Source organism: Lepidochelys kempii, chromosome 7 (genome assembly GCF_965140265.1).
Source record: "Lepidochelys kempii isolate rLepKem1 chromosome 7, rLepKem1.hap2, whole genome shotgun sequence".
Classification (NCBI taxonomy): domain Eukaryota; kingdom Metazoa; phylum Chordata; order Testudines; family Cheloniidae; genus Lepidochelys; species Lepidochelys kempii.
Genome location: NC_133262.1, coordinates 126,407,182 through 126,421,546, shown reverse-complemented (window position 1 = coordinate 126,421,546; position 14,365 = coordinate 126,407,182). Strand labels below are relative to the sequence as shown.

Here is a 14,365-nt window from a genome sequence, read left to right as displayed (position 1 = left end):
AACTATACAGAACAATACAAAATGCTGTGGCAGACCCTGGCATCGATTTTCCCCTATGGTGAGGTGCGTGGAGCACAAGTACTTTGTCCCATCCAAGGGATATGAGTACTTGTTCTCGCACCCACAGCCCTGCTCCCTAGTAGTGACCGCGGAGAGGCAGGGCCAGCAAAGACCGATCCCAAATCCAAGGAGTCTAAAAGATTAGACCTTTTTTGGTGGACCTTCTACTCAACGGGGGGCCTGCAGCTGAAGATAGCTAAACAACAAGCTATCCTCAGCAGATACAACTTCAACTCGTGGACCTCCATGTTGAAGTTCAAGGAGCTAATTCCATCAGACTCCAGGGCTGAATTTGAGGCCATTATTGATGAGGGGAAGGCGGTGGCATGAACCTCTCTTTAAGCCTCCCTTGTTGCACCGGACTATGCTGCCTGCACCCTCTCATTGGGGTTAGCTATGAGAAGGGGTTCATGCCTGCAGGCGTCTGGACTTACCCCCAAAGTGCAGCAGACTCTTCAGGATCTGCTCTTCGAGGGCACAGGTTTAATCTTCTTCGAGTGATTGCTCATGTGCACTCCAATAGGTGTATATAAGTCCCTGTCAACCCACCACCTGCTCAGTTCCTTCTTACCACCAGTGACGGTTAGTGGAGCAGCTCAATCTCTTGCATTTGCAAATGCCTACCAAGTGATTCCCTTTTCTTAGTTGTAAATAATTATTAGTTAGTTATATAGTAGTTTGTAGTACCTGGGCTTACTTTGAGGGGCTTCTCACCCACCTTAGTTTACCCAGGCACCAAGGCATGCCTCAGTTGAAGGGGTTTAAGGCATGTAAGAGGTGTGCGAAACTTGTGCCCACAGGCGATCCACACGCTGCCTGTCTCAGGTGCTTAGGAGAGGGCCATCAGACAGATAAGTGCCCAATTTGCAGGAGCTTTAGACCCAGGACTAAGAGAGAGCAGGACTATCATTTAAAGCTCCTCCTGATGGTGTCGGCCCTCCAACCCCAGATGGCAATGAAAACGGCACTCGCATCATCAGTGCGCAGCACCTCAGCCTCAGTGCGGGATGTCCTGGCACCGAGCAAGGACTCCTCCAAGGAGCACCAGCGCCGCTCCCCAGCTCGTAAGGCCAGTGCTACTAGGCAGCACTGCTTACAGTCTTAGAATCATAGAATATCAGGGTTGGAAGGGACCTCAGGAGGTCATCTAGTCCAACCCCCTGCTCAAAGCAGGACCGATCTCCAGCTAAATCATCCCAGCCAGGGCTTTGTCAAGCCTGACCTTAAAAACTTCTAAGGAAGGAGATTCCACCACCTCCCTAGGTAACGCATTCCAGTGTTTCACCACCCTCCTAGTGAAAAAGTTTTTCCTAATATGCAACCTAAACCTCCCCCACTGCAACTTGAGACCATTACTCCTCGTTCTGTCATCTGCTACCACTGAGCACAGTCTAGAGCCATCCTCTTTGGAACCCCCTTTCAGGTAGTTGAAAGCAGCTATCAAATCTCCCCTCATTCTTCTCTTCTGCAGACTAAACAATCCCAGTTCCCTCAGCCTTTCCTCATAAGTCATGTGTTCCAGTCCCCTAATCATTTTTGTTGCCCTCCGCTGGACTCTTTCCAATTTTTCCTCATCCTTCTTGTAGTGTGGGGCCAAAACTGGACACAGTACTCCAGATGAGGCCTCACCAATGTCGAATAGAGGGGAATGATCACGTCCCTCGATCTGCAGGCAATGCCCCTACTTATGCATCCCAAAATGCCATTGGCCTTCTTGGCAACAACGGCACACTGTTGACTCATATCCAGCTTCTCGTCCACTGTAACCCCTAGGTCCTTTTCTGCAGAACTGCTGCCGAGCCATTCGAACCCAAGTCTGTAGGAGTGCATGGGATTCTTCCGTCCTAAGTGCAGGACTCTGCACTTGTCCGTGTTGAACCTCATCAGATTTCTTTTGGCCCAATCCTCTAATTTGTCTAGGTCCCTCTGTATCCTATCCCTACCCTCCAGCATATCTACCTCTCCTCCCAGTTTAGTGTCATCTGCAAACTTGCTGAGAGTGCAATCCACACCATCCTCCAGATCATTAATGAAGATATTGAACAAAACCGGCCCCAGGACCGACCCTTGGGGCACTCCACTTGACACCAGCTGCCAACTAGACATGGAGCCATTGATCACTACCCGTTGAGCCCGACAATCTAGCCAGCTTTCTATCCACCTTATCATAGAATCATAGAATATCAGGGTTGGAAGGGACCTCAGGAGGTCATCTAGTCCAACCCCCTGCTCAAAGCAGGACCAATCCCCAATTAAATCGTCCACCTTCAGTGCCACATAAGAAAAAGAAGGTGGACAGGGGTCATTCCCCCATCAAGAAGCCACGAGGGGATTCTAGCAGGGTGCATCCTCCAGCGGGCAACCCACGGTCTGGACCTTAAGGCCTGGCACTGTTGACTCCAGTCCCAACTGGAGGCCTGTCGAGTCCAGTGTTGGTGGACTCCCCGATTTGGGAGGATTTGGAGGAAGAGCTCGACCTCTCCTCCATGCTGGATAACTACGAGGCAGCACGGGACCTCATTGCCATGACGGCGCAGTCCCTGGCCCAGCAGGTGCGGGCTCCGGCACCACAAGCTTAGCCACCGTCAGTGGCACCAACAACGGCACCAGCTGCAACGTCTATCCCGGTGCTGCACATGGCTCCAGCCCATGATTTTACAGCGCTGCTCACCATCACCCCGGTACCATTCCCCGGCACCATCCAGCTCCGCTCCCCCGTGGTCGGGCACAGACTACTCGTCCGAGTCAGGCACTGAGTCTTCTGTCTCTAGACGCAGCCAGTACCGCTCCTGGCACTGGTCTCGGCACCGCAGACCGGTGGACTCATTGGCACCGGTGGTCACCTGGCCGCCCCAGTGGCAGGGCCCAGTACAATGGCCCTTTTGGACTCCTTGGGCCTACCACCAGGCTCAGAGTCAGGGCTCCAGGCCAGCATCGGTGACATCTGCTCCCTGTTCCCCACCCCCCAACAAAGTTGCTGGCTCGCCACACCCCCCAGGTCTCCTTAGGACCCCACACGAGACAGGGACTCTGGGCTGTCTCATTCAGTGCAGTGCTTGAACCAGCACCCATCAGTTATATTGGAGACACCTCCAGTCAGGGGTGCTCTGAGGTACCTGACCCAGCCACCAAAGAGCCAGAAGGGCAGGAAGACCCTGTCCCATGAGCCTCCTCCTCGCCGGACGAGACAGGCACCACCACCACCCTTCCGGCGATGGACACCAGGGGACACCAGGACCCTCTTAGAAGGGTGGCCCTAAACCTGAATCTCCAGGCAGAGGAGGTCACGGAGGAGTCGGACCCAATGGTTGACATCCTTGCTCTGGAGGGTCCATCTAGGGTGGCCTTGCCCCTAATAAGAACGAACCAGAACACCACTAAGGTGCTCTGGCAGACTCCGGCCTCTATACCACCCACCACTAAAGGGGTGGAGAGACACTATTTTGTGCTGCAGAATGGGTACGAACACCTTTTCACCCACCCCCAACCAGGGACTCTGGTGGTCAATGTGGCAAATCATAAGGAGTGGCAAGGGCATCCAAGTCCTTCGCCTAAGTCATGAGACTCTAAGAAGCTGGACCTTTTCGGCTAAACGGTCTATTCAACTTGGGGGCTTCAGCTTCGAGTGGCCAACCAGCAAGCGGTACTCAGCTGCTGGGCTTTCAACTCTTGGAGCTCATTGGCAAAGTTTCAGGAGTTGCTCCTGGCTGACTCGCGCAAGGAGTTTAATGCGCTCCTCAAGGAGGGCAAGGTGGTCTTGAGAACCTCCCTCCAGGCTGCGTTAGATGTGGCGGACTCAGCAGCTCAGACTATGGCCACCGCCATTACAATGAGGCGCAGTGCGTGGCTGCAGGTGTCGGGCATACCACCTGAGGTCCAGAACACGATTCAGGACCTCCCCTTTGACTGTGCAGGCCTGTTCACCCAAAATATGGACTCTCGCCTGCACAGTCTTAAGGACTCGTGGTCGACTTCGAAGTCTTTGGGGATGCACACCCCTGCACCTCAAAGAGCCTTTTAAGCCTCAGCCCCCGTCCCGCTTCTACTCTGGGCCTCCTAGGTGAGACTCATCCAGGAGATGGGGCAGAAATAACAGGAGGCGCCCACCACAGTCCTTCTCAGGCCAAGGCCAGGGTTCGGCCAAACATCTCCCGGGCCCGAAGCCAAACCTTTGAAGATGCACCCAAGGATGGAGCATCAGTATTGAACTTGGATCGTTACCCCCACCTTTGTGAATCGACCCTCCTGCTTCCACCGTGCTTGGTTCCAGATCACGTCATATCGCTGGGTCCTCAGCACGGTAGGGGTGGGATATTCTATCCAATTCTGTTCCCTCCCATCCTCCTTCCCTGTCCCTCTTCAGGGATCCTTCTCACAAACAGTTCCTTTTTCAGGAGGTGCAATCACTCCTTGCTTTAGAGGCAATAGAGAGGTTCCTCAGGAGTTCAGGGGCAAGGGGTTCTACTCCTCTATTTCCTCATCCCCAAGGCCAAGGGTGGGCTCCGGCCTATCCTAGATCTGCGAGACCTCAACACATCCGTAAGGAAAGTGAAGTTTCACATGATCTCTCTGACCGGCGTCATTCCTTCCCTGGATCCAGGGGACTGGTACGCCGCCCTCGACTTGAAAGATGCATACTTCCATATATCCATTATCCCGGCCCACAGACATTTTCTTCGCTTCATGGTCAGCGGCCAGCACTACCAGTTCAGGGTGCTCCCATTTCGGCTCTCAGCAGCCCCCCGGGTATTCACCAAGTGTATGGCGGTCGTGGCAGCCTTCCTCCGTAAACATCAGGTGCAAGTGTTCCCGTACCCGGACGACTGGCTCATCAAGGCCAAGTCGCAAGCACAGGCTGCAGAGCATGTGTCTCTGGCCTGGGCCACATTCCGCAGTCTGGGCCTCGTACTGAATGTGCCCAAATCCACACTAGCCCTGATGCAGAGAATAGAATTCATAGGGGCTCTCTTGGACTCCACGCAAGCCAGGGCTTCCAAGCACTCATGATCATTATCAAAAACCTTCTCCGATTCCCCACAACCACGGCCAGAAATTTCATGAAACTGTTGGGACATATGGCAGCCTGCACACATGTGGTCCAGCACACCAGGTTATGCCTTCGGCCCCTCCAGGCATGGTTGTCGCGGGTGCACAGCCCAGGCAGGGACCCACTAGACACGATAGTGACCCTCCCCCCTCGCATTCTCGAGTCTCTCCACTGGTGTCTGCAGCCACGAGCGGTCTGTGCGGGAGTACCCTTTGCCAAACCCCAACCGACGCTATCCCTAGTCACGGACGCCTCGGCACTCGGTTGGGGAGTGCACCTGGGCAACACCAGAACCCAAGGCCTATGGTCCCACGCAGAACTATCGCTGCATATCAATGTAAGGGAGTTGAGGGTGGTTCGTCTGGCATGCCAAGCGTTCCAGGCCTGCCTGCAGGGCACATGTATGTCAGTGCTGATAGATAACACTGCAGCGATGTTCTAGATAAACAAACAGGATGGTGCTCGCTCCTCTCCCCTGTGTCAGGAAGACCCTCAAGCTGTGGGATTTTTGCATCGCCCACTCAATACACCTACAGGCGTTGCACCTTCCAGGAGTGCAAAACGAGCTAGCCGATTGCCTCAGCCGCTCGTTTCATGGTCATGAATGGTCCCTTCGGCTGGACATTGCGCACTTGATTTTCCAGAGGTGGGGCTCTCCCCACATAGACCTGTTCGCGACGCAGAGCAACAGGAAGTGCCAGCCGTTCTGCTCTTTCCTGAACCACCTGCGCCCAGGTTCCATCGCAGATGCCTTTCACCTTTCATGGACAAGTCACCTGCTGTACGCGTTCCCGCCCTTCCCTCTCATACACAGAGTCCGCCTCAAGACTTGCCAGGACGAGGCTTCCTTGATCCTCGTAGCGCCAGCGTGGCCCCGCCGGCACTGGTTCATCATGCTGTTGAACCTCTCCTCTCAGTGGACAGACCAGTTGCGCTTCCTGTGTGCCCGACCCTCATCACACAGGACCACGGCCATCTGCAACACCCCAACCTGGAGTCCCTCCACCTTATGGCATGGAAACTCCATGGCAGAACCCGCTTGAGCGTCACTGTTTGGACCCAGTGAGGGAGGTCCTGCTGGCAAGTAGGAAATCCTCCACTCATGCCACATACTTGGCAAAGTGGAAGCATTACAAGAAGTGGAAGGTTGGACATATGACCAGGGAAGAGTATAAAAATATTGCTCGGGCATGTAGGAATGATATCAGGAGGGCCAAATCGCACCTGGAGCTGCAGCTAGCCAGAGATGTCAAGAGTAACAAGAAGGGTTTCTTCAGGTATGTTGGCAACAAGAAGAAAGCCAAGGAAAGTGTGGGCCCCTTACTGAAGGAGGGAGGCAACCTAGTGACAGAGGATGTGGAAAAAGCTAATGTACTCAATGCTTTTTTTGCCTCTGTTTTCACTAACAAGGTCAGCTCCCAGACTGCTGCGCTGGGCATCACAAAATGGGGAAGAGATGGCCAGCCCTCGGTGGAGATAGAGGTGGTTAGGTACTATTTAGAAAAGCTGGACGTGCACAAGTCCATGGGGCCGGACGAGTTGCATCCGAGAGTGCTGAAGGAATTGGCGGCTGTGATTGCAGAGCCATTGGCCATTATCTTTGAAAACTCGTGGCGAACCGGGGAAGTCCCGGATGACTGGAAAAAGGCAAATGTAGTGCCAATCTTTAAAAAAGGGAAGAAGGAGGATCCTGGGAACTACAGGCCAGTCAGCCTCACCTCAGTCCCTGGAAAAATCATGGAGCAGGTCCTCAAAGAATCAATCCTGAAGCACTTGCATGAGAGGAAAGTGATCAGGAACAGCCAGCATGGATTCACCAAGGGAAGGTCATGCCTGACTAATCTAATCGCCTTTTATGATGAGATTACTGGTTCTGTGGATGAAGGGAAAGCAGTGGATGTATTGTTTCTTGACTTTAGCAAAGCTTTTGACACGGTCTCCCATAGTATTCTTGTCAGCAAGTTAAGGAAGTATGGGCTGGATGAATGGACTATAAGGTGGGTAGAAAGCTGGCTAGATTGTCGGGCTCAACGGGTAGTGATCAATGGCTCCATGTCTAGTTGGCAGCCGGTATCAAGTGGAGTGCCCCAAGGGTCGGTCCTGGGGCCGGTTTTATTCAATATCTTCATAAATGATCTGGAGGATGGTGTGGATTGCACTCTCAGCAAATTTGCGGATGATACTAAACTGGGAGGAGTGGTAGATACGCTGGAGGGGAGGGATAGGATACAGAAGGACCTAGACCAATTGGAAGATTGGGCCAAAAGGAATCTGATGAGGTTCAATAAGGATAAGTGCAGGGTCCTGCACTTAGGACGGAAGAACCCAATGCACAGCTACAGACTAGGGACCGAATGGCTAGGCAGCAGGTCTGCGGAAAAGGACCTAGGGGTGACAGTGGACGAGAAGCTGGATATGAGTCAGCAGTGTGCCCTTGTTGCCAAGAAGGCCAATGGCATTTTGGGATGTATAAGTAGGGGCATAGCGAGCAGATCGAGGGACGTGATCGTTCCCCTCTATTCGACATTGGTGAGGCCTCATCTGGAGTACTGTGTCCAGTTTTGGGCCCCACACTTCAAGAAGGATGTGGATAAATTGGAGAGAGTCCAGCGAAGGGCAACAAAAATGATTAGGGGACTGGAACACATGAGTTATGAGGAGAGGCTGAGGGAGCTGGGATTGTTTAGCCTGCAGAAGAGAAGAATGAGGGGGGATTTGATAGCTGCTTTCAACTACCTGAAAGGGGGTTCCAAAGAGGATGGCTCTAGACTGTTCTCAATGGTAGCAGATGACAGAACGAGGAGTAATGGTCTCAAGTTGCAGTGGGGGAGGTTTAGATTGGATATTAGGAAAAACTTTTTCACTAAGAGGGTGGTGAAACACTGGAATGCGTTACCTAGGGAGGTGGTAGAATCTCCTTCCTTAGAGGTTTTTAAGGTCAGGCTTGACAAAGCCCTGGCTGGGATGATTTAACTGGGAATTGGTCCTGCTTCGAGCAAGGGGTTGGACTAGATGACCTTCTGGGGTCCCTTCCAACCCTGATATTCTATGATTCTATGATTCTATGAGGGGGCTCCCGATCTCGTCCCAGCACACTTCATCATGGATCACATCCTGTATCAGGACGTGCTACGACCTGGCTAAAATTCCAGACCCTCCACTTACGGCACACTCCACGAGAGCGCAGGCGTCGTCTGCAGAATTCCTGGCACAGGTCCCTATCCAGGACATATGCAAGGCAGCAACATGGTCTTCCATCCACACCTTCATGTCACACTACTCAAGAGGCAAGGAACAATGCAGCCTTTGGCAGGCAATCCTGCCTTCAGCAACTAGATGAACTCTGACCCCTCCCGCAAGGAAACTGCTTGGAAGTCACCTATTGGAATGCACATAAGCAATCACTCAAAGAAGAAAAAATCGTTACCTACCTCTCATAACTGTTGTTCTTCGAGATGTGTCGCTCATGTCCATTCAAAATCCCACCCGCCTCCCCCCTGTCGAAGTATGCCGGCAAGAAGGAACTGAGCAGGCGGCGGGTCGGCAGGGGACTATATACACCTCCATAAAGGCGCCACGCCAGGGGTCTCCAGAGCTGACCTGACAGGTACCGCTAGGGGAAAAACCTTCCAGCAATCGTGCATGCGGCACACGCACACACCTATTGGAATGCCCATGAGCAACACATCTCGAAAAACAACTGTTACGAGAGGTAAGTAACCATTTTTTCTCGGAGCGGACGGACTCCAAGCTGCACAGCCTGGAGGACTCCCGGGCGACCATGAAGTTGCTGGGTATGCACGTCCCTGCTACCCAGCATAAAAACTTCAAATCACAGCTTCAACAGCAATGCTCCTACCCTCCTCGACCCAGACAAGTCTTCTATAGATGGAGGGGTAGGAATGGTAGGTGCAGACTGTCACACCCCACATCGGGTCAGGGCCAGGGCCTGACCAAACCTTCCTCGGGCTCTAAGCAGGCCTCTTGAAGGGACGCCCAAGGACGCCACACCTGCTCTTGTTTTATGAATCATCTATCCCATTTCTACCGTGCTTGGTCCCAAATAACATCGGACCGCTGGGTCCTTCGCACAGTAGAGATGAGATATTCTCTCCAATTCTGCTCCTCCCCTCCCTGCCACCCACCTTCCCCATCCCTCTTCAGGGACCCCTCTCACAAGCAACTCCTTACCCAGGAGGTACAATTGGGGCAGTGGAGGAGGTTCCTCGGGAGCTAAGGGGGAGGGGATTCTACTCCTGTAATTTCGTAATCCCCAAGGCAAAGGGCGGTCTCAGACCTATTTTAGACCTTCAAGGACTCAACCAGTGCATGGTGAAGTTGAAGTTCTGCATGGTCTCCCTGAGCACGATCATCCTGTCCCTGGATCCGAGAGACTGGTATGCTACCCTTGACATGAAAGACGCGTACTTTCATATAGCTATTCGGCCTGTGCCCAGATGGTGCCTATGGTTTGTGGTCAACCACAAACATTATCAGTTCATGGTCCTCCCATTCGGTCTATCAATGGCTCCCCGAGTGTTCACCAAGTGTATGTCAGTCTTAGCAACCTTCCTCCTCAGGAGGCAGGTGCAGGTATATCCCTACCTCGATGACTGGTTAATACGGGGCACTCCAGGGAGCAGTAGAGCCTCAAGTCCGATTAGTCAGATTCACTTTCAAGAGACTGGGACTCCTCCCTAACGTGAGCAAGTCGAGCTTATCACCGACCCAAAGAATAGAATTCGTCGGGGCCATGCTGGACTCGGTACAGGCAAGGGCCCTGCTGCCAGAGACCCGGCTCCAAGCCATAACAGACATTATTCAGAACCTCAGGCAGTACCAGACTACTACAGCAAGGGGATGCCTGAGTCTCCTCCGCCACTTGGCAGCCTGCACTTACGTGGTGCGACATGCCAGACTGAGGCTCAGACCCCTACAAGCTTGGCTCGCATTCGTCTACCACCCAGGGCACAAGAGCCTGGATTCAGCGGTCACCGTGCCAGTGCAAACACTTGAGTCCCTCCAGTGGTGGCTCGACCCTCGGTCAGCTTGCGAGGGAGTCCGCACATGCTACGAGCTGGCTAAAGTCCCAGCCCCAGCTGTTACGGCACACTCCACAAGGGCACAAGCCTCGTCAGCGACTTTCCTGGCCCAGAGCCCCATTCAGAAGATCTGCAGAGCGGCAACCTGGTCATCAGTGCATACTTTTACCACTCACCAGCATTCCAGAGATGATGTGGCATTCGGCAGAGCGGTGCTCCTGTCAGCAATTCCTGAACTCTGACCCCACCTCCGGCGGAGAGCTTGGGAGTCACCTGATCGGAATGGACATGAACAAGCACTCGAAGAATTAAAAATGGTTACTCACCTTCTCGGAACTGTTGTTCTTTGAGATGTGTTGATCACGTCCATTCCAATACTCACCCTTCTTCCGGAGTAGCTGGCAAGAAGGAACTGAAGGGGGGTCGGGTTGGCAGGGTCATATATTGAGCTCCCTGAAGGTGCCACTCCCGGGGGCTCCACAGCCGACCCAATGGGAGCTGCTAAGGGAAAACTTTCCTACGACCGTGTACACGGCGCGTGCACACCTGACCAGAATGGACGTGAACAACATGTCTCGAAGGACAACAGTTACGAGAAGGTGAGTAACTGTTTTTTTCCATGTGCCCAGGAAGAATCCAACAACAGAAAATTGGTTTGTTGCTCATAGTTCCCAGCTTCTTTCCAACCAACACTCTACCCAAAAGTGCGCGCTCCTGCTATCTCTCACTCAGCTTTTTCTCAGGGTCACACTATAAGTGCTTCTTTGGCTGTCTCTGGGACTTCCTTGGGGCCTACTCTGTGGTGTTTCTCCTGCCTCTCTCTCTCACCCCCCACCCTCCCTCCAACAGTACCCAGCCCTCTGTGTTTGCATTCAGTCCCCAGTCAAACCCCTCAGCCCATATAGCTCAGATTCCTAACCAGCCTTTGCAAACAGCCTGTGTTTTGGGTGTTGGCTCCTGCTGTTTCAGATGTGTCTATTCCATAAAGGAGTTTAGGTGCTTTTTACATTTGTTCTGAGTGACAGGCAGCTGCTTCAGCCACCAGCTTCCATGAAGTTTCACCCACCCCCAGCATAAGGATGTGAAACACTTGATAGAGGAGAAATTCTTAGCAGTCTATTAGACAAGCTTTAAGGCTGGGTTTAATAAGAGGGTTGCTATTGATGTCTCTGCAGTAGAGGTTAGGAGTAATATGCAGGGTTCGCTATGGGCTGTAGGGCATGAAATGGAATGTCTTATTCTTCCCCTTCTCCCCAGGTCTGGGGATCTCGGGTTACTCCCAGGACACAGAGAAAGCTGGCCTCTCCCTCCAGCAATGCATGAAAAGAGCTCAGGAAGTGGTTCCAGAACAGCAGCACGGAGAGACCCCTGTCTACCTTGGGGCTACAGCTGGAATGCGACTGCTCAGGTACTGCAGACATGTAACCTTCACCTTCTCTAAGGCCTGGTCTACACTACACAGCTAGATGTAATGTCAGTGTGTACACACTACAGCCTTGCTCCTGCCAATGATAGTGCCCTACTACACCAACATAATGACTCCACCTCCATGAGAGGCATATGGCTTACCTCAGTGTAGTTAGGGTGACATAGTGTCTGTGTAAACACTCCGACTGTTGGCTGTCTTGTCAATTTCACAGCAGGTACCCTCAGGGACAGGAAATACCAAGGGCTGATTTCATAACTGGTGCCCCTCAATAGACTGGCATGGGACCGCACTCGCCCCACACTACACAGCTTGTGTCCTGTTCAGTCCCTCTTCTTCCCATCCACGGCAATGGCTCAGCCACATGTGAGCCCATCCTGCGTGTAGAACAGAACCTTCTGACCAGGGGACCATTGGGAATGAGTGTTCCTGTGTCTGAGTCACCAAGGGATATCCAGGATTCCTCAATCAGCCCTTGCTATCTCTGCCTCACACAATGTGCCTCTCTCTTCTCCTCACCTCAGATTCCCCCTGCTCTCCCCACCCAGGCTTCTCCCTCTATTTAGCTCTCTTCCGGCTTCCTCCCTTCACCACTCTGCTCTGACCCCTTTCCCTGCCCTGACTTTCTTTCCCCATACAGTGCCCATGCACTGTACTGGCCCCATTACAGGGATGCTCAGACGGTGGTAGTATCATCCCAAACTGGCCCATATGAGTGGATGTCTGGACATCTCTTGTATCCTAGTGAAACAGAGGCATATCCCCATCCCTACTTCCAGCTCCTTGGCTGGTCAGGTTACTCCCAGATGAGTATTGCCTACAGAGACTCCATGAAGATGGACTGTGGCATGCTGTTTCTTTTCTAGCAGCGATACAAGGGCTTATGAGGGGAATCCCGGGGTGTGATATCTAAGACTGCGATTCTTTCATGGAGGTCGTGGAAGTCACGGATTCCGTGACTTTCCACGACCTCTGTGACTTCCACAGCGGCTGATGTGGCTGACTCCAGGGCCTCATTGGCCTCTGCTGGAGCAACCCGGGGCCAGCTGCTCCGGCGGTACCTGGGGCCAGCCGCACCGGACACTGCTCGGGAGGCCCCGGGCAGCTGGCTCGGGAACCACGCAAGCAGTAGCTGGTCCCGGGCGCTGCACTGGGGCCAGCCGCACCGGACACTGCTCGGGAGGCCCCGGGCAGCTGGCTCGGGAACCACGCAAGCAGTAGCTGGTCCCGGGGGCTGCACTGGGGCCAGCCGCACCGGACACTGCTCGGGAGGCCCCAGGCAGCTGGCTCGGGAACCGTGCAAGCAGCAGCTGGTCCCGGGGGCTGCACTGGGGCTAGCCGCACCGCACACTGCTCGGGAGGCCCCGGGCAGCTGGCTCGGGAACCGTGCAAGCAGCAGCTGGTACCAGGGGCTGCAGTGGGGCCAGCCGCACCGCACACTGCTCGGGAGGCCCCGGGCAGCTGGATCGGGTACCGCGCAAGCAGTAGCTGGTCCTGGGGGCTGCAGTGGGGCCAGCCGCACCGCACACTGCTCGGGAGGCAGCTGGCTCGGGTACCGCGCTAGCAGCAGCTGGTCCTGGGGACTGCCCAAGCAGCGCTCCCACGGACTGCACCAGGGCCAGCCGCACCGGACACTGCTCAGGAGGCTCCGAGTAGCTGGCTCTGAGGACCGCCGGAACAGCAGCTGATGTGGCTGGCTCTGGGGACTGTCCGAGCAGCGGTCCTGGGGGTACCCTGGGGACCACCCAAATAGCAGTGGTCCCAGATCAGCTGGAGCAGTGGCTTGGGGTGCCTGGAAGCTGCCCAGAGAGCAGTGCCCGGGAGCAGCGACTGGGGAGCAGTCAACCCCCAGCACTGGAGCAGCCTCCCCACCCCCCAGCAGGGGCCCCCGAGAGCAGTGGGGCCCAGAAGTAGAGATTTAGTCACGGGTATTTTTGGTAAAAGTCATGGGCAGGTCACAGGCTGTGAATTTTTATTTATTGTCCATGACCTGTCCAGAAATACCCGTGACTAAAATACATGTGCCTAAATGTTAGCCTTAGTGATGTCCTCTAATGGGTGTGCTCAGTGGTGCGTGCCTGTGGGGATTCCTGCTCTGCTTCAGGAAGTGACTGCTGTTGTCGGTGGCAACTGAGAGAGCATCAGAAACAGCGGTGGACAAGCTGGGATGGTGAGATAGTAAGGAATGATGTCACTGAGAACATCTAGTGTGTTAGATCCAGATTGCACTCCTGTCTTACCAAAAGTATCACAAGTGTGTCTTGGGGGGTACAGTAAAACCAACAGGCTGCTGAGAACTTCTAGACCGGAGTCACTCAGTCCTTTCCTCTATACATCCAGCTTGCAGAACAGAAGTATAGCTGACAGAGTCCTCTCTGCAGTGGAGAAGACGCTGCACTCATCCCCCTTCAACTTCCAGGGTGCCAGAGTCATCAGTGGTCAGGAAGAAGGAGCCTATGGCTGGATCACCATTAATTACCTGTTGGGCAACTTCAGGCAGGTAACGTGTCCAATAGCTGGGGCAGGTGTAGTAGTCCAGAAATGTGGGGGGTGGGACATTGTAAACCATACTTGGCAAGAGGGCTTCCACCAGCACTGGCTTCTTTTACAACCCCTTTTACCAGGGGTCAGAAAGTGACCACACACAGTTCTTCAGCAATCCAGCTTCCAAGGGCTTGTTAGGAAACTAAATGCATCAGCTCTCACATGTCATGATGTGCTCCACACCATTGGTACAAGCACAATTTGTCAGTGCATTGGAACAGAAAGCTTCTAGAATTCCTCCTGCAG

The 14,365-nt window shown here is 53.7% G+C and overlaps 1 protein-coding gene across 6 annotated transcripts in view; it reads left to right on the top strand.

Annotated features, from left to right (window-relative positions):
- ENTPD1 (ectonucleoside triphosphate diphosphohydrolase 1) overlaps positions 1 to 14,365 on the top strand; it is a 108,500-nt gene that overhangs the window by 82,279 nt on the left and 11,856 nt on the right. For all 6 annotated transcript variants that reach the window (XM_073354695.1, XM_073354694.1, XM_073354699.1 and 3 more), the window contains 2 exons: positions 11,407 to 11,557; positions 13,916 to 14,075. In XM_073354695.1, coding sequence (XP_073210796.1) covers positions 11,407 to 11,557; positions 13,916 to 14,075 — 311 coding nt within the window. The remainder of the gene's footprint in view (positions 1 to 11,406; positions 11,558 to 13,915; positions 14,076 to 14,365) is intronic.